This window comes from Anabrus simplex, chromosome 1 (assembly GCF_040414725.1).
Source record: "Anabrus simplex isolate iqAnaSimp1 chromosome 1, ASM4041472v1, whole genome shotgun sequence".
Lineage (NCBI taxonomy): Eukaryota > Metazoa > Arthropoda > Insecta > Orthoptera > Tettigoniidae > Anabrus > Anabrus simplex.
In genome coordinates this window covers 1,147,504,619-1,147,528,635 of record NC_090265.1, presented here as the reverse complement: position 1 = coordinate 1,147,528,635, position 24,017 = coordinate 1,147,504,619, and the positions used below count along the sequence as shown (strand labels likewise).

The window sequence follows — 24,017 nt, the reverse complement described above, 5'->3', positions numbered from 1 at the left end:
CTAATTTTACCTTCATAAGATTACTACACGGCCAGAACAGTCCTGTCACAGTCACCAGATGTAAATGCTTTAACATAATACAAAGGCGAATCAAATATAAATGGAAATCTGAATGTACTGCTGCTGTTAGTAATAATTCTGAGGCAAGGTTTTGCAAGGTTTTGCCAGGATGTTGGTGGGGGTGTCTGGAGAAGGGGTTTATGTGCACGAATGACGGTGGAGAGCTGGGCTGCTTCAGTACACCATGAGTGAGCAAGAGGTGCACACGTCTCTTGCGCAAGGCATCATTAACACATTTCTCGTAAAAGGGGGCAAAGCTGTGGAAAATGAACCTCATGAAAGGAGACCATAGACAAGCATCACTGCAGACAACATTATTGCTATTCGTGACATGATTGGTGAAGATCAACTTATAAAAATTCCACAAATAGTTTTAGCCATAGGAATAAGTTACGGAAGTGTTCAAACCATCACCCGAGATGAACTCCATTTCAGAAAATTGACTGCCAGGTGGGTTCCTCATCTCCTCAACCAGGAACAAAAAACTTTATGCAAGGAAGTTTGTAGAGATTCCTGCATCGCTACAAGGAGGAAGGAGAGAAATTCTTGTGTCGTATTGTGACTTGTGATGAAACTTGGGTGCATCGTTACACCTCAGAGCCAAAGCAAGCAAGCATGGAGTGGCGGCAAAGAGACGAAGCAGGTCCGGTCAAGGCCATTCATGCCCATCAGCTGGAAAGGTGCTTGCAACCATTTACTGGGACTCCACGGGCGTTTTGCTCATAGATTTCCTTCATGAACAAAGGACAATTAATGCAACCTATTACTGTCACTTTCTGGATGAAGCAAAAGCTGTGTATCACAACAAGTGATGGCGGCAACCGATCTGAAACGTCATTATTCTCCATGACAATGCAAGACCGCATACTGCCGCTTTAAAGTGGGGAAAACTGGAGGAAATTCACCGACACCTCTGGAACACCCTCCGTACAGTCCAGATTTATTGCCCTGCAACTACCATTTGTTTGGACCAATCAAACAAGACCCAGGAGGACAGCAGTTTGATGATGATGCAAGTGTAGAAGAGTTCATGCGCAACTGGCTCCACACATGTCCCTCTTCTTTCTATCACAGTGGCATCAAAAACTTACCAATCTGATAGAGAAAATGTGTATCGTAGGCCGCACACTATGTAGAAAAGTGATCTCTATACAGTATGTGTAATTTTTTTGGTTGATGCAATAAATTTTAAAAAATAATTCCCGTTTATATTTGATCTGCCCTTGTACATCATATGCCATGCAATAATTAGGTATCTCAATTTATTTTATACGATACTCAGACTCGAAAATACATTAATTTTTTACAACGTCTGTAGTGCTGCCAGTGTCACAAAATTAATTATTGTAATGAAAAACCACGAAGTTTATATCCTATGATGTGCGAACTGAGTTAGTGTAAGTTGTGGTCCTGGTAGGTGTGTGTTAGTGTGTAAGTAAAAGTAGTTAGTTAAAAATCTTAGAATAAATGCTACAAGTTGTGTCTATTTATCTACACTGCCAACACGTTATAATATTTTAATCAACATGACACACACTAGCATTTTTAGCAAACATAACAAAAATTTTCAAAGGAAAAAGACAGCTTTAAGGAAAATAAAATTTAATTGGCAGGCATAACAATGTACATATGAACTTTAAAAACACTTTTTCTTCATGCATTTCAGAACTGTTAGTGGTAGACTGTAGTAAGACAGTAGGATTCATTATTTAAAATTGCAGTATTTAGAACTATTAAAAATTTCTATGTTTTAAATATGGCTGTTCGTAAATTTTCAAACACCGTGAGGCATTTGTGATAGTCGTCCAATTTTCTGAGGTTATGCACATTATACCGAACTATCCTATGAACAAAATGTGCAGTTAAGTGTCGGTGACCAGACTGTATAACATGCTGTTCATGTCAGGGGTGGTGGTGGTCTTCTTCTTCTTCTTCTTCTTCTTCTTCTTCTTCTTCTTATTATTATTATTATTATTATTATTATTATTATTATCATCTTTTCTTCTTCTTCTTCTTCCATAACAGATTTGCCAAATCGTGGACACTGAATGAGTGTTGGAGGTTCCACATCCAAGATAATCTTTTTCGCTTACATCCATGTTTACCTTCTATCTTGCCATCTATTATCAGGTTGTGTTTGTCGTTTTCAAGATGTGACCAAAATAAGCTGCTTTCCTGTTCTTTGTGAGGGATTAAGATTATTTGTCAGGGTATAGGCTCAATTTTTTCATGTATCCTGAAGAATAGCCAACCATGCATCATTCATCTATGACATTTGCTGACAATTCAGGTAATGCTGAAAGTGCCTTTTGATCAATTCAAAGACACGTTCAATGGTTGAAAAACCTGGTAATTTATTAAGCTATAGCTGATGTGGAAGGCTGTTATCATTTAAGAAAGCACATATAATTAAAACTGCGTGCAATTTCACATTGTCAGCTCCCTCAGCGGATCAGTGGTAGAGTGTCTGCCCCCAGATTCCACAATAACAGGCTCAAATCCAGCAGAGTTAGTTGGATTTATGAAGGGCAGACTACAGTCCATTCAACACTCCATGTCATACGATGTTGTCATGTAAAAGATCTCTAGTGGCACATTTGGTGACCTGACAAAATTAATTAAAACTCAGCCATAAACAGCAATGAGAGTCTGAGTTAACTCTGCCATCTAGTAGGCCTAGACTAAAATGGAATGTTGAAACCGATGAGCAGGCAGCCAGATGGTATCAAATTAAAATGTCTGCATTATTATTATTTATGTTTTTAAAATTTAAAAAAATAAAAATTAACTTTTCTTTTGCTGAAATATGGTCTAGAAATTGGTCCATAAGGTCCTGTTGGTTTCAGAATGTCATTGACATATTAGGCACACATAGAGGTGATTACAGAAATGCACTAGAGATGATTCGCTACCAGATCCAATAGCATCTCATGCCATAATGTCTTCTGTAGGTGCAGTATGTTTTGTATCAAATTGTATAACATACTCTGAGAATAAATTTGTAACAATACTCTGAGGAGATTTTAAAATTTGTTTTCATTAAATTAAAATTCAAATAGTTATGTAAAAAAAAAAATTATTAAGATTTTGATTCTTAAAGAAAAGAGTTGCACACTGGTCAATCTATTACTAATGCAAATTAAACACTGCAGAGACTTTCAACACGGCTACTTACAATAACAACTGGTTCATAACAATAGTTACTTTAAAACTGTCTTTAACTCAGTGAAAAGTAAGACTTTATGCAAGCAAAGGGCTCATGTTTCTGTTCTTATAAAGCTCAATGTATAGCCTGATTTCACAAATACTATGGTCATAATCTTAAATGTATATTTACTTATTAACAAATGAACCAGCAGATCAATGTAAGTTATAGCCTAATTTTCTAGCTTTGATAAGGGGAGTCCTATACTTCACCAACATGATGCCATCATCGTTCACCTTTTTAGTTCTGTAACAAAGAGAACATACATATTAAAATGAGTTATCATAGAGAAATGTCCATTTTTACCAGAAGTTGAATTAATTTTAAACATACTCACAATAGGTAATAACCGTGAAACATAAACTATTATGGATGAGTCTACTGTTTTCTCTATTACTGATAAGGTTCCCACCAACTTAGAACAGCTTATAATATTGAGCTTGTCAATACATTCCATCATTTTAGTCCTGGTTAACTGTAGCATAGCTAAAATTTGTGTATATTATGTATTCTACACAATTCTTTAATATACTTATGCGTGTATACTGAGTCTTACTGGGAAACCTCATACACACTACAGTAGCATTAATGATCATACACCCATAGGTACTGGCTGTTATGGTCTTGGTAAAATGTAGGTCCTCTTTTTCCTATGAAGAATTTCCACAAATTTTTGGTAGATATCTGCAGATATTTTCATTCCTCCTGCACATGGTGAACAATTCTGTAGCCATTTTTGGGCAATCTGATCTGGCTGTTAGCTGGCACTGTAACTTGTCCCAAAGATGCTTGATTAAGTTAACATCAGCACTTTTAGTTGGCCATTTGATTTCATTCAGTACCATTTTGACAAACCACTAGGTTTAGAACGGGTGCACCATCATGTTTAAATTGAAGAGGGCGAGTTCCAAGACAGGGAGAGTAGCATAGAATTATTCAAAGTTTTCTGAAAGGCTTTGGCATTCATGGTTGTATTGGACCAAGATCAAACCACAAAAAACAGACCCATACCATAATAACTCCTCTGCCAAATTTCACAGTGGGACAAACTGGTAAGTAAACAGTTACCTCGAATTCACCAGGTTCATACATTTTCATCAGACTGCCGCAACATAGCATGATTTTCCACCCCACAAGATGCTCTTCCATTATTCTAGAGCCCACAGGCAATGTGTTCTGCACCAGTGTAAACATTCAGTTTAATGATCCTTGACCAGGCGAGTTGGCCATGTGGTTAGAGGTGTGCGGCAGTATCCAGTATTCGGGAGATAGTAGGTTCGAATCCCACTGTTGGCAGCCCTGAAGATGGTTTTCAGTGGTTTCCCATTTTCACACCAGGCAATGCTGGGTCTGTACCTTAATTAAGACCACGGCCGCTTCCTTCCAACTTCTAGGCCTTTCCTATCCCATCGTCGCCATAAGACCTATCTATGTCAGTGAGACGTAAAGCCACTAGCAAAAAAAAATCCTTGGTTTATATGATGCAGCTCAGCCACAGAATCAAGCTGCAAACACCTCCTGATGAATAGTACAAGTAAAGTTATAAATCACTTGTCCGTGACCATGTTAACATAAGGCTGAGTGCTAGAAGATGGCTGGCGAGAGCCACCGCTAATACGGGGAGACGATGGTGAAAATGTAGGAGAGCTGGAGGAGAGGAAATAGCTTGAGTGTTTTTTAATTTTATTTGCTTATTGGTTTGGTGTTCTGAATTTATTTGAATTACTATGCTTCATCAAAAAGAATGTGTCTTTCTTCTGAAATTTCATTAAGATCTAAGTCAGGACTGTTCCTGCCGACAAGATGTATTTGAATGTTTTCATTCGCTTTCTGAGCATAAAAATTCTCCTGCTTACTACCTACTTCAATGCTGTTTGGACTTACACTTCTGATGACTGAACAAGCAAATTCTAGCACGAAACATGTGACCACACAGATTGCACTTGATGGAAGTGGGAGGACAAGGCTGCATTTGAAGGAGTAGGCCTATGTGTAACTGTTGTTTACCTCTTCATGCCTGCAACGCTCTTGCTCAAACAGTTCAACACCAGTAGAGGTGGACTGCCACCAAAGCAAGCGATCCTTGACAAGTGTGTCCCAGGTTAGAGGGTTAATGTCTGTGACCTTCATGGTTTGTTTAGACTGCTCTTTATAATGCTTCAAAGGGGCACCAAGGGGCCTTGTGCCTGAGGAAAGTTCACTATAAAGAAATTGGCAGGGAAGCCTGGTGTTGCTCATATGGCACACATGCCCAGTCCACTGAAACCAATGGTCAATGATAGAGGCTTCTAAACGTTCATGTATGCTTTCTCAAGAACTGCAAAATTGGAGACATGGTTCTCCCATTTGGTATACAGTGTGATTCAGCAGCCCCTTCCAATATCATTTGCTGCAGCCCAACTAACGTGCACATGGTTATAGGGGTGCTATTCACCTGCAGGCATACTGTATGGTACTAATGTTCAGTGAGCACATTTTGCACACGATTTTGAACCCTAGCAAAATGTTATATCATCCGTTTGCAAAACATGACGCCTTGAAATTGTGTAGCAATGTCCTTTTACTGTGTAACTATGTTAATGTGTCATGCCTCGCAACCGGGTGTAACAAAGAGGGGCATCAATGCATATAACTAGGTAATAGTGCAGTAATTAATGTCTTAAACACCGAACCGGATGGCGTATTTACTCTACTCTCGTCATACTACCAGCATGTTTCCAGCAGTGTAGTGAAGCGGATGTGGTTAGGCGTTCGCCAACCAATTGACGGAATGTGCCAGCGGCGGTTTGAATCCTGCATCATTCAAATATGTTTGCATCAGTATGATGTTTGAATACGTAAACACAGGTCCACGTTTGCCACATTCAAACAGTAGAATGACGCTGTTATTCATCTGGTGCCCTTCAAATACTCCGCTGGTTAGGGCCTGAATGTACTGTAATTTCTGCTGTCATTCGGCATGCTTTCTACAGAGGAATACGTTGATATGCTCCTCATTTATGGGGAAGCAAGACAAAATGCGTGCGAGGCACTATGTCTGTACCAGGAACGGTAGCCCTACAGGCGACATCTGGCTGTTACAGCATTCAACCGTGTTGAAAGACACATGAAACAGGCATGATTTCCAACCAGCCACCAGTCCGCGATAGGCCTGTTACATCGGGTGAAACAGAAGAGGCCATTCTGGAGGCAGCTCGTAATAATCCACACATCAGTACAAGGGCGACTGCACAACAGGTGAACACCAGCCAGCCGTCCATCTGGCAACTACTGCACGAACATAAATTTCACCCATACCATCTTGAGCTACACCAAGAGCTCCATGGGCGGGGATTTCGAAGCTAAAATGGAGTTCTGTTGGTGGCTATTAGGCAGGCTGGTCAATGATGCAGCATTCGTATTGCATATCTTGTTATTGAACAAATCACGCTTCCACAGTAATGGGAACATCAATCGCCACAGCATGCACTATAGGAGTCCGGAAAATCCACACTGGGTGCGACAGGTGGCCAATCAAGTACGATGGGGAGTGAATGTTCAGTGTGGAATCTTGGGGGATTGCCTGATTGGACCTTATTTCTTTGAGAGCCATTGAACGGGCACACGCTACTTGCACTTTCTGCATCAGGAACTCCCACTGCTGCTGGAGGATGTGACCTTGCACGATCATTTGACGATGTGGTTTCAACAGGATGGAGCTCCACCACATTCGACTTTGCCCGTTCGTAACCATGTGAACGAGGAAATGACAGGGAAGTGGATAGGACAAGAAGGCCCTGTTTCTTGGCTCACCAGATCATCAGATTTAACACTGTTAGACTTCTCCTTGTGGGGACACTTGAAGAACGTCGTTTACATTCATACACCGGAAAATACCGACCAGCTCCGGAAACTCATCACGGACACCTGTTGAGCAATTACACCTGGAAAGCTTCAGCGCGCAAGACGATCTATTGGACACCAGCCCCGAATATGCATAAGCCAAAATGGTCATCACATCGAACATTTGCTGCGATAAAACACTGTCAGGGCAGTTGTTTTCCTATTATTTCTGGTCTGTATATGTTCGGCCTGCTAACTAATTGGCCTTTCTTAGGGCCACAAACACATTCATTCAAACGCAATTTGCATGAAAGCAGGTATTGAACTTAGATTGCACGCAGTACGTATTAAACAAATATTTTTAAAATTTGTAATCTTCGCTCCGGACTCGAACCTGCCACCTGGCATGCAAGCTCTCTCTGCCATGCTTTTACCATAGTTTCGTACGGCACACTGGGCAGCTTATAGTAAGTATTAGGTTTACTGCGATCACAATATCAATTTAGTGTTTCACCGGCATGTCAGGTTCATATGATCTAGAAGGCACACGCATGTCTTCCAGTATTTAATACGGGTATAACATTACGGCGTCCTATCATGGTAAGGGGGTAAAAACCAAGATATCTGGTTGTGTCGTCTGAGCATACCGGCAGGTCATATGTTTTCAGAATGGAGTAAATATTATGGGTTGCATTAAACTACATCGGAGGGGGCAGCTGAATCACGCTGTATACGATTGAACGAAGGTTTTGCCGATTAAAACATTCAAGTTTCTTGATTTCACGTCAATACAGAGTTCAGGTTTCAAGTCCATAGAGAAACACCACGAGTTTGGTATGAACTGTTATGTCTTTATTCCTAACTAGCAAGATACTCGTGCTTTGCTACGGTATTATACTGAAATTTATAATTGGATGCTTTACGTTTTATATATAATCCACCAAAATTTGTGATCTGACTGGTTTTCTGAAAGATTACGGCAAAGTTCCTCCCATTTTCAATCTTTCTTTCCAGCAATCGATTTCGTACTTCCCAGGCTACGTCCAGGTATTCCACCCGGTCAGTTAGATCCCTAAATCTTTGCCATCTTTTCCTATAAGCATTGTTAATATGGATCAAATCCTCGAGGAGATCCGACATGGTGTCGTCTTGGGTGCCTTGGCGGTAATGAACCCGCGGCTGGACTGCATTCTTAGTCATCACCCGTCCAGGACACATTTCCAGCGCGGTCCGCACATTTTGACGACGGTCCAAGACGTCATCGTCATCATTATTATTATTATTATTCTGGATGCCACAGCAAGATGCAAGACGGCTACTTGGCAGTAAATTTCATCTGCTGCCATTGTCATTGCTGAAAATGTGACCAGCACCATTGTCGCAGTTAGGCAAGTGCGCGGGATTTCTGGCGAAACGAATGACATACTTCCGTGCATTACTGACCTTACTATAGAGGTGAACATTTGCATGGTCAATCTCATTCCTATCATTTATTTCATATGTGTTTAAATTTTTATTTATATGCCAGGAGAATCTACTATAATCTAAGAACATTCTCCAAAGGAAAAAGTGGCTCTTGAAAACGAACCCAGGAAAGATTAAAAATGATCGTTTTATGATCAGAATAAGTTCATTGAAACTTCACAGCCTGTTTCCAGTCATTTGACTGGGTCAGGAATGGAATGAATAAAGCCCTCATCTAGCGGCGAGGATAGGAATTCTGCCGGCTGCCGAGGCCTGTTGCACTCCTCTGGGGCAATGATTAATGAATGACAAATGAAATTAAATGACATTGGAGAGTGTTGCAGGAATGAATGATGACAGGGAAAACTGGAGTGGCCAGAGAAAAACCTGTCCCGCATCCGCTTTGTCCAGCACAAATCTCACATGGAGTGACCGGAATTTGAACCACGGAACCCAGCGGTGAAGGCCGGCGTGCTGCCGCTCCTTATAACTACATTATGAACGGTAAAATCAACTGGTCTCACCTCTTTTTTCACCTCACTGCCGTTAAGTTGATTTACCCCCCCTCCCCAAAAGGAGGTGCGTTTCTTTTTGTTTAAAGGAGATTCCAAATACCAATGTCAACGTCTGTTACTTACAGTTTTGAGATATAAGTATCCCCATAAACATAATTACCTTTTTTCACTTCCTTTCACACTATAAATTCAAGTGAATTTTCCACCAAAAATACTTGTTTCTTTAATAGTAAAGGATATTCTAAATACCAATTATCACAACTCTAACATCTTCAGTTTTTGAGATATGTGTCCTCATGAAAAGAGTTCAACTCCTTTTCACTCCCGCCCCCCAAGAAGATCCCCCCCCCCCCCAAACACATTTTTCGTTGTTTTTAAAGGAGATCCTAATAGCAATTTTCACGTCTGAAACAACTTTAGTTTTTATTAGATGTAAGTGTCCTCACACAATTCATTCAATTAATTTTTCAATTCCTTCACCCCCCCCCCCCCCTTAATTGGATTTTCCCAGAATACGTGTTTCTTTACTTTTAAAGCAAATACCAAATTTCACGTCTGTAACATATTCAGTTTTGAGATATCAGTATCCAAATTAAAAGAATTCAACCCCACTTTCAGTCACGTTTACCCCCTACTCAAGTGGTTCCTCTGAAAACTAAAGAAAACCACTTTTCTTAATTTTTATTAGAGATAAAAAAATTCCATTTTTCAATTCTGTAACATGTTAAGTTTATGAGATATACTGTAGAAATTCTCATTTTAAAATTTCCCCCCCTTTTTAGATCCCCTTAAGTGGAGTTTCCAAAAACGAATGACCTATGTTTCTTTACTTTTAGAGGAGATTCCAAATATCAATTTTTACGTCTGTAACATTTTACGTTTCTGGGATATACTGCAGATATATGAATGAAAACCTACAACCTGTTTTCCAGTCATTGACTGGGTCAGGGATGTAATGAATGAAACATATAAAGGCTGTTATTACAATGGGGTCGCCACTCCCAAGGTGATTTATTAATGAGTGATAAATGCTATGAAATGATAATGGAGAGTGTTGCTGGAATGAAAGATGACAGGGAAAACTGGAGTACCCGGAGAAAATCCTGTCCCGCCTCCGCTTTGTCCAGCACAAATCTCACATGGAGTGACCGGGATTGGAACCACGGTATCCAGCGGTGAGAGGCCGACGCACTGCCGTCTGAGCACGGAGGCTCACTGCAGATATAATCTTTCTAAAAATGAACCCCAATTTGTCACTCCTGTTTAACCCCCATTAACTGGATTTTCCTGAAACAAAAAATATGTGTTTCTTTATTGTTAAAGGAGATCCCATATACCAATTTTCAGGTCTGTAATATCATCAGTTTCTGAGATATAAGTATCCACATTGAAAGCATTCAACTATTTTTCACCCCTCCTATTAGGATTTTCCGAAAACCAAAAAATACTTTTTTCTTTATTTTTAAAGGAGATTCCAAATACCAATTTTTTCATCTGTAAATTTTTAAAGTTATGAGATATAGATACGCTCATTTTCAAAATTCACCCCCCTTTTCACACACACCCCCCCCCCTCATTATTTGGATTTTCCAAAAACAAAAAATACATGTTTCTTTATTTTTAAAGGAGATCCCAAATATGAATTTTCAGGTCTGTAATATCTTCAGTTTCTGAAATATAAGTAGCCTCATTAAAGCCAGACAACCCATTTTTCACCCTTTTTCACCCTTCCTATTGGGATTTTTGAAAACAATAAAATATGTATTTCTTTATTTTTAAAGGAATTCTAAATGCCAATTTTTACATCTGTAAACCTTTAAAGTTTTGAGATATAGATACAATCATTTTAAAAATTAACCCCCCTTTTAACCCCCTTAGCAGCGGAATATCCAAAAATTCTCCCTTAGCGAGCACCTACATGTTAATATGAATATATCTCCAAAATTTCATTTCTTTATGTCCAGTAGTTTTGGCTCGGCGATGATGAATCAGTCAGTCAGGACAAGTTATTTTATATATAGAGAGGACCTGCTTGGATAGCCAACCAAATGCCAAACGAGCAGCATAGAGTCTGTTTACAACATCCTCTTCTGAGGTACATCATTTAGAGAAGATGCTCCCCAGGTATGAGAAGTGATTTACCTGTTCCAGAATGACGTCTGAGACAGCGACATTGAACTCTGTAAGGCTAGTCCCTGTGGCAGGCTGGGCAAGGATCTTGAATTTTTGAGGCCAAAATGATCACAGGGGCTCTTGAAACCACTGATTGATTGCTGCAGCTCCTTAGGGGTATGTTTTCATATACATTAAGTAAAGCATCTTTATTTACAGCATGCATAATGTCCAAATCTTGATCTATGGAAGAAAAACAGTGGCTGTAAACAGCCTGGTATGAAAATGGGAAATCATGGAAAACCATCTTCAGGGCTGCTGACAGTGGGGTTCGAACCCATTATCTCCCGAACGCAAGCTGATAGCTACGTGACCCAAACCGCGCGGCCATTTGCTTGGCGTTCTTATTTATAATAAACTGAATTGAGAAAGGGAGTTTCCACATTTATGACCCACCAAACATCTGGAGCTGTCCGCAAACTTTTAATGTCTCGCTCCCGTTCTGGAGCATAAAATTTCTTGCGCTCAACCTTTACTCTTCCTTCCCTCACTCCCACCCTCTCATTATATATTAGATTGTACAAAAATCTGGCTCACCAGAACTTCTGTTAATAATAATTAGTAACCTGTGACAGCACCAAGAGCCTCCGTGGCTCAGGTGGCAGCAGCCGGCCTCTCACCGCTGGGTTCTGTGGTTCAAATCCCGGTCACTCCATGTGAGATTTGTGCTGGACAAAGCGGAGGCAGACAGGTTTTTCTCCGGGTACTCCGGTTTTCCCTGTCATATATCATTCCAGCAAGACTCTCCAATATCATTTCATTTCATCTGTCGTTCATTAATCATTGCGTCGGCAACCGGCACAATTCCTATCCTCGCCGCTAGATGGGGGCTTCGTTAATTCCATTCCTGACCCAGTCGAATGACTGGAAACAGGCTATGGATTTTAACCTGTGACAGCAAATGATGCTAGTTTAAAACTCTAAGTTGAACTTAGTGCTTTCCTAGGAACTGTAACATGCTTTACTAAGAATTTGACATTTACTCGTGATGCTTGGAAAAGTCAATAGATTTACTCCATGTTTTGGATGTTTTGCCTGGAAATGCCTTGTAAATTTTACAAGTTTCAAACTATTGATGGCTAAAATATCCAAGCAGAAAACACACTGTGGCTGTTCCTGGTTATTCACAAGAATATTAGTAAAACCTTGTTGTAGACAATTTTCACACTTTTCTTTTTGTCGAATAATTAACCTCATCAGCGAGAGCTGAAGCAGATGTGGAAGGTGAACATACAACTTAAATCGCATCCTGTTCTTTATGGATTATAGATTCCCTTAGGGAACATGAATTATTTGTCCCAAACAGTAGCGGCCAGCCCGTAAGGACTCTTAGATGGTGTTCTCCCTAGAGAACTAAAAGGTCCTTTTATTTTCTCTCAACATTTGAAGTCGAATATTGGACTCGAATAATGCTAAGAAAATTACATTTTATTGTAAAACTGTAAATTCTCATCAATAAGGAAGACTGTTCGGCAATATCAAACTTAGGTGACTGATTTTCAGCGCTCAGTTTGCTGGTAAATGTTTTCAGGTTAAAGATAAGTTACGGACTCTCGAGCTTCCATCCGAGGACATAGTACCAGTGAGAGGGGTTGAGATGTAAGGAGAAAGCATGCTGGTGGAGAGTTTCCAGGGGAGGAAGGCTGCGGTAGGGGGCTTTAAGCCCAGCAGAGTCTGTAGCAGTGTAGCAGTAAAGACGTCCTCACAAACCTCTATATGAGCATACACCAGCCAGATCTCCATGGTTGCATACAATAAAATTAAATAATAATTTGTGACATTGTTTTCCCTATTATTTATATTTTAAGAAGAAAAATAACAAATAATTATATTGAAATGTAACATTTGAGGCAAGGAATTTTGATTAAAATTGCAAAAGTGAAGTAACATGGGTCTCTGGCTTGCATTCCGCATTTTGTGAGGGTTGTCAGCAGTGAATAAGTTTGTTTTCGTGCTGAAGACTTGAATGAGTGTGGTGATACTGGTCAGTAGTTGTACCATTTGGTTGTAATCTTTCTTTGTGTTTGTGATTCATGGTGATTATCCTGTATGCTGTTGAACTCTGAAAGTGGTGTTTGTTATTTACTGTGCAGTTGTGATTTGGAAGCGCTTGTGGTAATAGCGGTCGGTATGTTGGTAATTTATGTGTGCATGATGATGATGATGATGATGTTGATGATAATACTGAGGCTGTGCTCTAGAGTTGAAACTGGTGAGTTGTGCTCACAGCACTTAAGTCTGGAATGTCTCTTTATTTTATTTTCATACTTCTACTAACTATGCTCACATCTTAGGGTGGTTTATTCTTACTTTTGAAAATGAATTGTGTGGATGCTATTTTAAAGAGAGGACATCTTTCTTTTGACAGTAGGTTAGAACTGAAAATGCTAGGACCTCCAAAACCTGATTTAAATATTACACAGGTTAAGAATCCTTTAATCGGACATTGTACAAGTATGCATACTGGTTGTGTGGGTGTGAGGCAAGAAATGCATTCTTGTGCTACACGTGTTCTGGTGATCTCGTGTGGAAATTACCAGGTGTTACGGATCTAAAACACTTGTATGATAAAGTTTAAAAAAAACATAAATCTAGTGAAAACCATATTAACAATAGTATCGTTTGCGATGCTTTGTAAGGTAGACATCTGATGCCAGTTGGACACTGCGTATAGGTTGAAAGTAAAGCAGTTCAATGAGGACGTATCAAAAAACCGTTACATACTCATAAACTGATTGACTGCATTAAGTTTTATGGAAAATTTAAGCTTGCACTGTGAGGATACGATGAAACAGATTCATATGATAAACGTGGAATCTTTCGTGGATTGGTTAATTTAATGGCCAAGCTAGACTCTACTTTAAAGGAGCACATTGAAAGAACTAACAGGCATGTTTTTCTGGGACTATCTGAAACTATACAGAATGAGCTTTTAGATTCAATCTATTCCATGTGCCTTCAGTTGATAAGCGATAAGATTTCTTGGACAGATTACTTGGCAAAAAACTACTGGCTATACCATGTTGTCTCAGCTTGTTTTTATTGTGCGATATGATTTGAATGGCAAAATAAATGAAAGGTTTATTAGCTTTGTGCTGCCCATTGATCATACTGCAGAAGGAATTAGCCAAGCTTTATTTGCCGAACTAGAGTAATTGGAGGTAAATAAGTCCCCTGAAAAAGTAATATCTCAGAGCTATGACGGTTCAAATGTGATGAGCGGGCAACACACAGGAGTACAGACAAGAATGAAAGCCGGATCGCCGTGCTAGATGAGGTCGTTAAGAAACATATCCCGAAAAATGCTGCTACTAAATGGAATTTTAGGGCACATGGACAGTCTTCGTCCATAAAAATGAACTGATTGAGTGCCTACAAAAGATTGTGGATGATGACAGTAATGACTATTCGACAACAAGAAAGGCAACAGGTTTGAGAAACATTTTAAATGATCAGGATTTCCTCTTTTGGCTTGAACTTTTTAGTAAAATCAAGCCACATGCTGATATTTTATTCAATGAACTACAGCACAGGGAAATTGACAGTGTTAAATCAGTGTTAAAGCTCTAACAAATGTGTCTACCTTCAAGTCGTCTATTCAGAACAACAGAAATTCACTTGATCAGTGCGACACAGAACACAGTGTATGTGATTCAAAATTGGGCCCTAATGGAAAGCGTGCTAAATTTGACAGCAGCAAACGGGTCATGGCAAAAGAGGTGTGTGATGTAACTTTAACAGGTATTGCTGATAGTTTAAGTTTTAATGAGCATTTATCTGCAACAAAGCTATTTCAACCCAGCCTATTTTCAGAATTCAGGAAGTCTTTACCTGGCTTTGAATGTAAAATGGTTGCTAAGTTATTCACTTTGAATCAACTTCTTTTTTTTTTGCTAGGGGCTTTACGTCGCACCGACACAGATAGGTCTTATGGCGACGATGGGATAGGAAAGGCCTAGGAGTTGGAAGGAATCGGCCATGGCCTTAATTAAGGTACAGCCCCAGCATATGCCTGGTGTGAAAATGGGAAACCACGGAAAACCATCTTCAGGGCTGCCGATAGTGGGATTCGAACCTACTATCTCCCGGATGCAAGCTCACAGCCGCACGCCTCTATGCGCACGGCCAACTCGCCCGGTTTGAATCAACTTGAACTCAGGTAGGAATTAAAAGTTTTATATAGTAGGCATAATTTTGACAATGCATCTGGTACTGTTACACTTCTCTCCTGCATTTGTGAAAATAATCTCATGACAGTGTTACCTGAGACAGTAAAACTTTTAAGAATTATTTGCACGATTCCTATGACAACATCTGAGAGTGAAAGGTGCTTTTCAGCTTTGAAAAGAATAAAAACCTTTGGTAGGAATACAACGAAGGAAGACTGACTGTGCATGTTAGCTATGTTTTCCATTAAAAAGAAGCTCTTGGCCACAAATGACTTCAATGAGCTTGTCATAAACCACTTTGCTGAGCAAAAGGAGCGGCGAATGGACTTCATCCACAAGAAAATCAATTAAGGCAGGCCCATTTACTTTTAAACTCCTCTGCCCTGATGGTTTTCTTACCTTTCAGTGTTCGTTTGTCGCTGAGAATGATCATCGCAATTGTTTCTTTTATTTGATTACATTACCAGTGTATTTTAACTGTTGCATTTATAACCTTATTCAAACTGAAAACTGTAGAGTTGGACAAATTCTATTTTAACATACATTTTAACTAGGAAACATAGCTTTTCTTTATTCTTTTTTATAGTACTAGAGGAGCATTTGCAGAAACATAACAGGAGGTTTGTTCCGCTCTGATTTAAAAAGTCCGGTCCTGCAACAATCGAGCAAATGTCATCTAACCTGACGGCATATACATGGCAAAATTTTTAATATGTATACAACTATGAACAAATCAATGCAACCTATAAAGGGCATTAACTTCAAAGGATGTCAAATTGGACATTAAGATGATAGATTCCTAGTGGCAGCAACAATACAAGCAGTGACAAGTAACATTTTATCAGTGGCTGACTCAGCTAATGGATCCATCCAGGGTGATGATACATGTTGTAAGAGTGTAAAGGATAGGAGGAATGAGTGGACTATTCAAGAGTGTTTTTAAATATGTTCCATGTCTTACGTGTTGGGTTACAGCAGGCATTATTATACAAAAAGCAAAGTGTACATATAGTGGTCTAGAGAGAGGTTATACAGGACAATGCTTAATATTAATATGATAAGGTGATGTATCTTGAGACTTGGGTAAGGTAGATTTTGATGTAAATATGCTGATGAAGGGAGTTAAGACTCCCAAAACATGTACGTAAAAATTATTCAAATATTAATAATATATTGACAGCGCGGACCAAACAATCACCCGTTGTACATTATTGTTCTTGTAAGTAAGGTAGTGTGTTTCCATGAAAGGATATTAGTTCTGAATTGGAGTAGAAGAGCTTCTTGCCTGGCTTACTGTACTGAGAATCGGAGGATAGCAATAAATGTTCCAAAGCGGAATGAAGTTTGTATCGTCATATGAGCTCCCAATGTTAGACACCCCCCTGTCCAACCTCTAGATGCCTCTCCACATGCCCCAAAGGGGGTATGCCCCCCACTTTGTGGACCACTGATCTAGATAATAAATCTGCAGTACAAATAATTTTTAACAACAATGTATATTGTTTTTAATATATGAGGACAACTGTTCTGAGAGGTATCAAAGTATGGTATCCTTACCCTATTTTTTCCCTTAAAACCAAACATGAACTGAACTGAATGGTTATCAAAGTAAAATGTGTCCTGACGAAGTAGTGTCTGCAATTTTGTAAGACTTTCTTTTCAACAGCTAAGCAATTCTGTTCACGGCCTGATGAAGTTTTAGTGAACAATCAATGGGACTTTCGTGTTAAGTCAATGGAGGTGCAATGGGAAGATTGGGTAGTTGTGGTGCTGCTATCAATTTGATTTTACATCTCACGAACTTCTTTTATGGTTTCTGGAGATGCCAAGATGTTGGAATGTTGCCCCATAGGTGGTTTTTTTTTTTTACATGCCAGTAAATCCTCCAACATGAGGCCGGTGTACTTGAGCACCTGTAAATTCTACCTGTCTGAGCCAGTATCAAACTTGTCAACATGAGCTAAGAAGACCAGCGCTCTACCTTCTGAGCTACTCAGCCTAGTCCTCTCTCATATTAGTGTTATTTAGTGTTGTGAAATATGATCTAGTGTCCGGTAATGAACAAAATTCATGGAGTCACCACATCATTAAGACAGTCATCAACAATTTTTCCATAGAGATGTTTCATAAGTGCACAATGGAGACTAATTTGGTTGGGAAGGGTATCATAAAGCCATTGTATCCTCTACTGAGGCAAGCTGGCCCACAACTACTATAATTGGTCCTTGACATACTGGATACTGGCACTGGGATGGTGTTTATGTCTGAGCTGGTCCTACATATGTTCTTTCTGTCAGATACAGATCTGGGGATCTTGCTGGACATGGGATTAACTTAACATCATGCAGGCAGTTCATACAGACACATGCCATATGTGGACAAGCATTGTATAGTTACAGTATATATGGTATAGTTATGAGGTTAATAATCCTTCCCATTGCTATATGATAAAGAAATGCTGTTCGATTTTCTTCAATCTCTCAACAGTATCTACCCCAAACTTCAGTTCATAATGGCCAGAGAAATAGAGGGAGAATGTCCATTCCTGGATGTCAAGCACAACCACCTAGCCCACAGAGTGTTCAGGACACCAACCCACAGCAATCACTCTGTCAGTAAGGATTCCAGCCAAATTGAAACACACAATGATGAGTACATTGTTTGAGAAAAAGTGTTATCTCTCAACAAATCTATACCAGAGTGGAAATGAATGGAGCATCTTCCTCTTCTTTTTGAGTGTTAAAAGCTAACAGATACTGCAAAATTACACTACCTAACAAAAACAATTGAAGCACCCTGAAGGGAAGGAGGGAATGAAATGAAATTTCACATGTTGAGAGGGGTTATTTGTTATTTCAATGATTACAAAATCGAGTCAAATTTACAAAGAACTTGGCAGTACGAGGCCACTTATCACTATGACATTGCACCCCCTCTGGCCTGGATGCATTCAATGATTTGGTTGGGAAGGGTATCATAAAGACATTGTATCCTCTCCTGAGGCAAGCTGGCCCACAACTATTATAATTGGCCCTTGGTATCCTGGATACTGGCAATGGGATGGTGTTGATGTCCGAGCTGGTCCTACACATGTTCTTTCTATCGGAGACAGATCTGGGGATCTTGCTGGACATGGGACTACTTCAACATCATGCAAGCAGTTCATAGAGACACATGCCATGTGTGGACGAGCATTGTCCAGTTGAAAAATGGCAGCACGGTATTATCACATGAGAGGTAACACATGATTACGCAGGATGTCCATGACATACAATTGTGCCATCAGAGTTCCCTCAATCACTACCAGCCGTGACCTGAAGTTATACTCGATGGCTCCCCACACCATGCAGCTAGGAATAACACCATCTTGGCTCTCCAAAACATTGGAAGAATGGGACCTCTCCCCAGGTTGCCACCATACTCGCAGATGATGGTCAGCCAGGGTAGTGATGCTTCCCGGTCACAGCACCACTCGAAATGCAGCTGTTTTTGTTGTGGTGTTAGCAGCAGCCTACGCATGGGACAGTAATTCATTAGTCCATCAGCTGCTACAGTAGTCTCCGACCAATGGTGCGGGATGACACAGAATGTTGCAGGGAGTCCATTACTTGTTCTTGGATGGCAGGCACAGATGTGAAGGGGTTACGATGTGTTTGGTGCACAATATGGTGATCCTTCCTTGTGGTGGTCAGATGTGGTTAACCAGAACCTTGACAATGAGTGTGCCTGCCCTCATGTTCCAATGCAGTCCAACATCGGGCCACTATCACATCCTAATGCCCCATTGCACAATTTGACCAGACGGCCAAGTGGAGACCCACAATGAGGCCCCTTTTCAAACTCTTTTAGGTACTGATAATGCTATCTCACACGTGTACGCAGCATCTCCATGTCCTTCACAGTGATCTCTCAAGATGCTGTTCACACCCCTTATATACCCTACCAGGCCTGGTAATAACACTAATGCATTCTGGTGGCCATTCTACCTGTCACAGAGAATTGCAACTCTAATCACTTACATACCCGCCGATGATGTGTATGCGTACGAAGTTACATTGACATCCGACCATTTATTCTGGGTGCTTCATATTTTTTGTCAGGCAGTGTAGATTAAGAGGACTGTTGAGTCTCCCCCATGCTCTGTGAATAAAGGGGAAGAGATACATGACAGAAAGGCATTTTTTTCCTTCATATATCCCAATAACTAAAAACAAGATTGCAAATATTTAAAACACCAAAACCTAAAGACGGCCTTTACAACCACAAGAAAAATACAGCAGCAGTTATACTCGATTAAAGACCCTCAGAACCTTTTACAAGGGCAGGCCATGTACCATATTCGTGATACATATGTGAATGTTTATATTGCGACCACCGGACATAGTATTAACACCAGAATGAAGAAACAGAAGTGTTGTTGTTGTTTTACCTAACCAGAAAAATATGCAGTTCCAGACCACACTCCCCTGTTCCTTGGTCATGACACACAATTTGAGAAAACCATGTTTCTGGCAATCACTCACAATATCATCCATATTTCTACCAGAAAGTTATTGACTGATTCAACAGCCATGAAGATGGTTTTCCACAGTTTCCCATTTTCACACCAGGCAAATGTTGGGGCTGTACCTTAATTAAGGTCATGGCCGCTTTCTCCCCACTCCTAGCCCTTTCCTATCCCATCGTCGCTGTACAACATATCTTTGTCAGTGCGATGTAAAGCAGATAATAAAACTGATTCAACAAGAAAGGATAAAAGATACAGATTAGTAGAGTTTGCAACCTGTGCTTGTCATGTTATGACACACAGTCACACTGCACAAGTCTTGTCAAGCACCAATGCAAGAGAGAGACAATCTGACAGCAGTGCATTCACCTAGCCATCTGATATTATAAAAGTACACACACTGATCTTGCTCGTGGCATTGTGTCTGGGCAAAGGTTACTGAAGAGTAGTTGAAATGTTGGTATACTGTATTTAAATGCCAACACAACCTAAAATCCCACAAGAAGTCCAGCAATAGTCAGAGACAATAGCTGTGAATGTTTATAGCAGAACATGAAAACACTTATCTCTTTGCTAGTAGTTTAATGTTGCACTAACACATACAGTGCTTTAGTGTCAATATTAGGGGAAAGGCTAGGGATAGAAAGTGGCAGAGGCCTTAATTAAGGAACAGCTGTGAAACTGTAATACTATGGAAAAACCATCTCCAGAGCAGCCAATAGAGGGGCTCAAACTCACTCTCTCTTAAACACAAGCTTACAGCTAAGGAACCATATTGCATAGCCAACTTGCATGGTACATTTATTGCTTTCAAAAGATTGAAGGATCCACTTTGAGTCAAGTGAAAATATGTTCAATGCTCTTTGTTGAGATGAGAGGTCAAAGGAACTGGGTAATCCAAAATACATATAAACATTCACAGCTATTGTCTCTGACTATTGCTGGACTTCTTGTGGGATTTTAGGTGGTGTTGGCATTTAAATACAGTATACCAACATTTCGACTACTCTTCAGTAACCCCTGTCAAGAAACAATGCCACGAGCAAGATCAGTGTGTGTACTTTTATAATATCAGATGGCTAGGTGAATGCACTGCTATCAGATTGTCTCTCTCTTGCATTTTCAGCCTCCATGAACCTTTCAACATTTTGGTCATGTTCTTTACAAATTTTCAGGTTCAATACTGGTATTCTTTCTTCTTTAGAAAGCAAAACTCCGTTCTTAGACCTGAAAGGTACCCAGGTAAAATGTTAATATCTACTACATGCTTTTCCGGATTGGGACTTACTTATCATATGGCTTTTAGTGCTGTGAGTGTCCGAGGACATGTTCAGCTTGCCTGGTGCAGGTCTTTCTTTCTGAGGTGCACGAGCGACCTGCATGTCTGAATGTGGATTTTATAAGAAGTGTTTTGAAGGTCGACTGAGCTAGAAGGAATATTTGGCTATTTTTGTTTTGTATGCTATGAATGGGATTAACATTCAAGAAGATGAAACAATTTAGATTATAGAATAGTCTATAATGAAATATTTTCTGGGATTTTCTTTCAAAAACACAAGAATATGGGCTTGCCAAGAAGAACTACTATGTTCAGTCCATCCTACAGCAAGGATTTGTTCAACGTCTAATTTAATAAATGTAACATCTCCAAGATGTGTTGATAAATTCAACATCAATTATATGACAGCCATAAGTCAGATTTGAGAACAGGAATAATGGAGGAATATTAGCACAACCTGAGCTACAAATACTTAGAGGAGGTTTTGAGCCTATAATCATAGCGTCTATACTACTACACTGAATAAAAATATTGGGATCTAGAGTTAAATCTGAATACTGACCTGATATACAAAGTATTTTGTATTTTCAAATAAAAAATCTTTGAAGAGAAAACCAAATGAGACAACATTTTTCACGTATCAAATATGATGGGACAAAGCTATGTTAACCTTACTATATGCAAGAATACCTACAATCAATGTTAAATTTTCTGAGTCTTCATTGGTGCAGTTTTAACTGCTTCCAATATCAGAAAATGCCCTGCTGAGTTTCCAGTAATTATCATAAGTACTACAGCCTTCGTTTGATTGTTGAAAGCGATATAATACGCTACCACTGGCTTGCTAGGCCTATCATGGATCTCTGAGTTAATATTTTGTTATGCACTATGATCATAGGCACAAAACCTCCCCTAAGTATTTGTAGCTCAGGTTGTGCTAATATTCCTCTAGAAAAGGATGAAAGAATTCAAGAAATCACACGGATAATGAGAGAGAGAAACATACCAATAATGGGACTAAGTGAAATAAGTTACAGTAAGGTGCTGGTGAGGGGATATAAAATGTGGTTGTCAGGAAGAGACAAAAGAAGAAATGGTGTTGCAATAATAATGACTAAAGAACTGGCCAACAAAGTACTCAACGTGGATTATGTTTGCGACAGAATAATTAAAGTTCAGTTAATGATGGAAGGAAATATCCTTGATATAATCCAGGTTTATGCTCCTCAAATAGGTTGTGAAGTAGATGGAAAGGAAGAGTTCATCACTAAACTGGAGGATGCTGTAACATCTAACAAGACTGTGATTATAGGAGACTTCAATGCTAGAATTGGGAATGATACAGGAGGATATGAAACAAGTTATAGGAAGCCACGGAGAAGATCACAGAAATGATGAAGGGGAGATGTTATTAGACATGTGCCTGAGAAATAAATGGTAATGGATGGTATAAGAAAAGAGATAGTCACAAGTTTACCAGATACAGTTGGAACTTGCAACAGAAATCCATAACTGATTATATAATAATAACGGAAGAAATCAAAAGATGCATGACAGACGTGAAAGTGATACCCAGCATTAATCTTGATGGTGACCACAGACTATTGGTGGGGACACTGATGAAATTCAGAAGGGGTAAATATGGGGGAAAAAGACAGGCAAAAATAAAATGCTGGAAACTAAACGACAGATAAATGTAAGAAATGAAATGGCGTATGGCTTTTAGTGCCAGGAGTGTCAGAGGACATGTTCGCCTTGCCAAGTGCAAGTCTTTTGATTTGACTCCCGTAGGTGACCTGCGCATCATGATGAGGATGAAATGATGATGAAGACAACACATACACCCACCCCCCCGTGCAAAATTAACCACTGATGGTTAAAATTCCTGACCCTGCCGGGAATCGAACCCGGGACCCCTGTGACCAAAGGCCAGCACGCTAACCATTTAGCCATGGACCCGGACATAAATCCAAGAGATATATAGGGAAAGGATTAAAACTCAACTTCCTAAAGATGAGAGGAAGGATGCTGAGGAAGAATGGAAAAGGTCCAAACAGACTTTAATCAAAGCAGCAGAAGTTTTTTTTTTTTGCTAGGGGCTTTACGTCGCACCGACACAGATAGGTCTTATGGCGACGATGGGATAGGAAAGGCCTAGGAGTTGGAAGGAATCGGCCGTGGCCTTAATGGGAATGAAAATGGGAAACCACAGAAAACCATCTTCAGGGCTGCCGATAGTGGGATTTGAACCTACTATCTCCCGGATGCAAGCTCACAGCCGCACGCCTCTACGCGCACGGCCAACTCGCCCGGTAGCAGCAGAAGAAACCTGTGAAAGGACATCAACAAAAGTCAGACACAAAGAAACTCCATGGTGGAATGAGAGAATTGCAGATGCAGTCAAAAAGAAGAATAATGTGTGGAGAGAATGGTTCAGAAACAGAAGGGAACATAATAGAAACAAATGAAATGACTAAGCAGAGCAGCAAGGAAAATGATAGCATTGGCTAAAAAGATGCCCTCGGAAAAATTTACAAAAGAGATAGAAGAGAAGGATTAGAATGACAAGAAAATATTATACCGTATATTAGGTAACAGAAGGAAGCAAAAAGAAAATACATCAAAAGTCATATCAACAAAGATGGAAAACCTGTGTGGGATGTAAAAGAAGTTTTGCAAGTATGGAAAGAATACTTCTAAAATCTATATGAAGAACAAAATGAAACAAATGAACCAAAGGAAACAGATGAAGTTGAAATAAATATCACTATTACAGTGGAAGGGACGAATAAACGATCAGATGAAATAGGAAAAGAAGATCTAC

The 24,017-nt window shown here is 39.7% G+C and overlaps 1 protein-coding gene across 1 annotated transcript in view; it reads right to left on the bottom strand.

Moving 5' to 3' along the window:
* The window catches only part of cac (cacophony), a 778,098-nt gene that overhangs the window by 74,054 nt on the left and 680,027 nt on the right, over window positions 1–24,017 (bottom strand). The window contains 3 exon segments of the mRNA XM_068225468.1: window positions 3,864–3,878; window positions 6,898–6,908; window positions 12,593–12,613. Coding sequence (XP_068081569.1) covers window positions 3,864–3,878; window positions 6,898–6,908; window positions 12,593–12,613 — 47 coding nt within the window.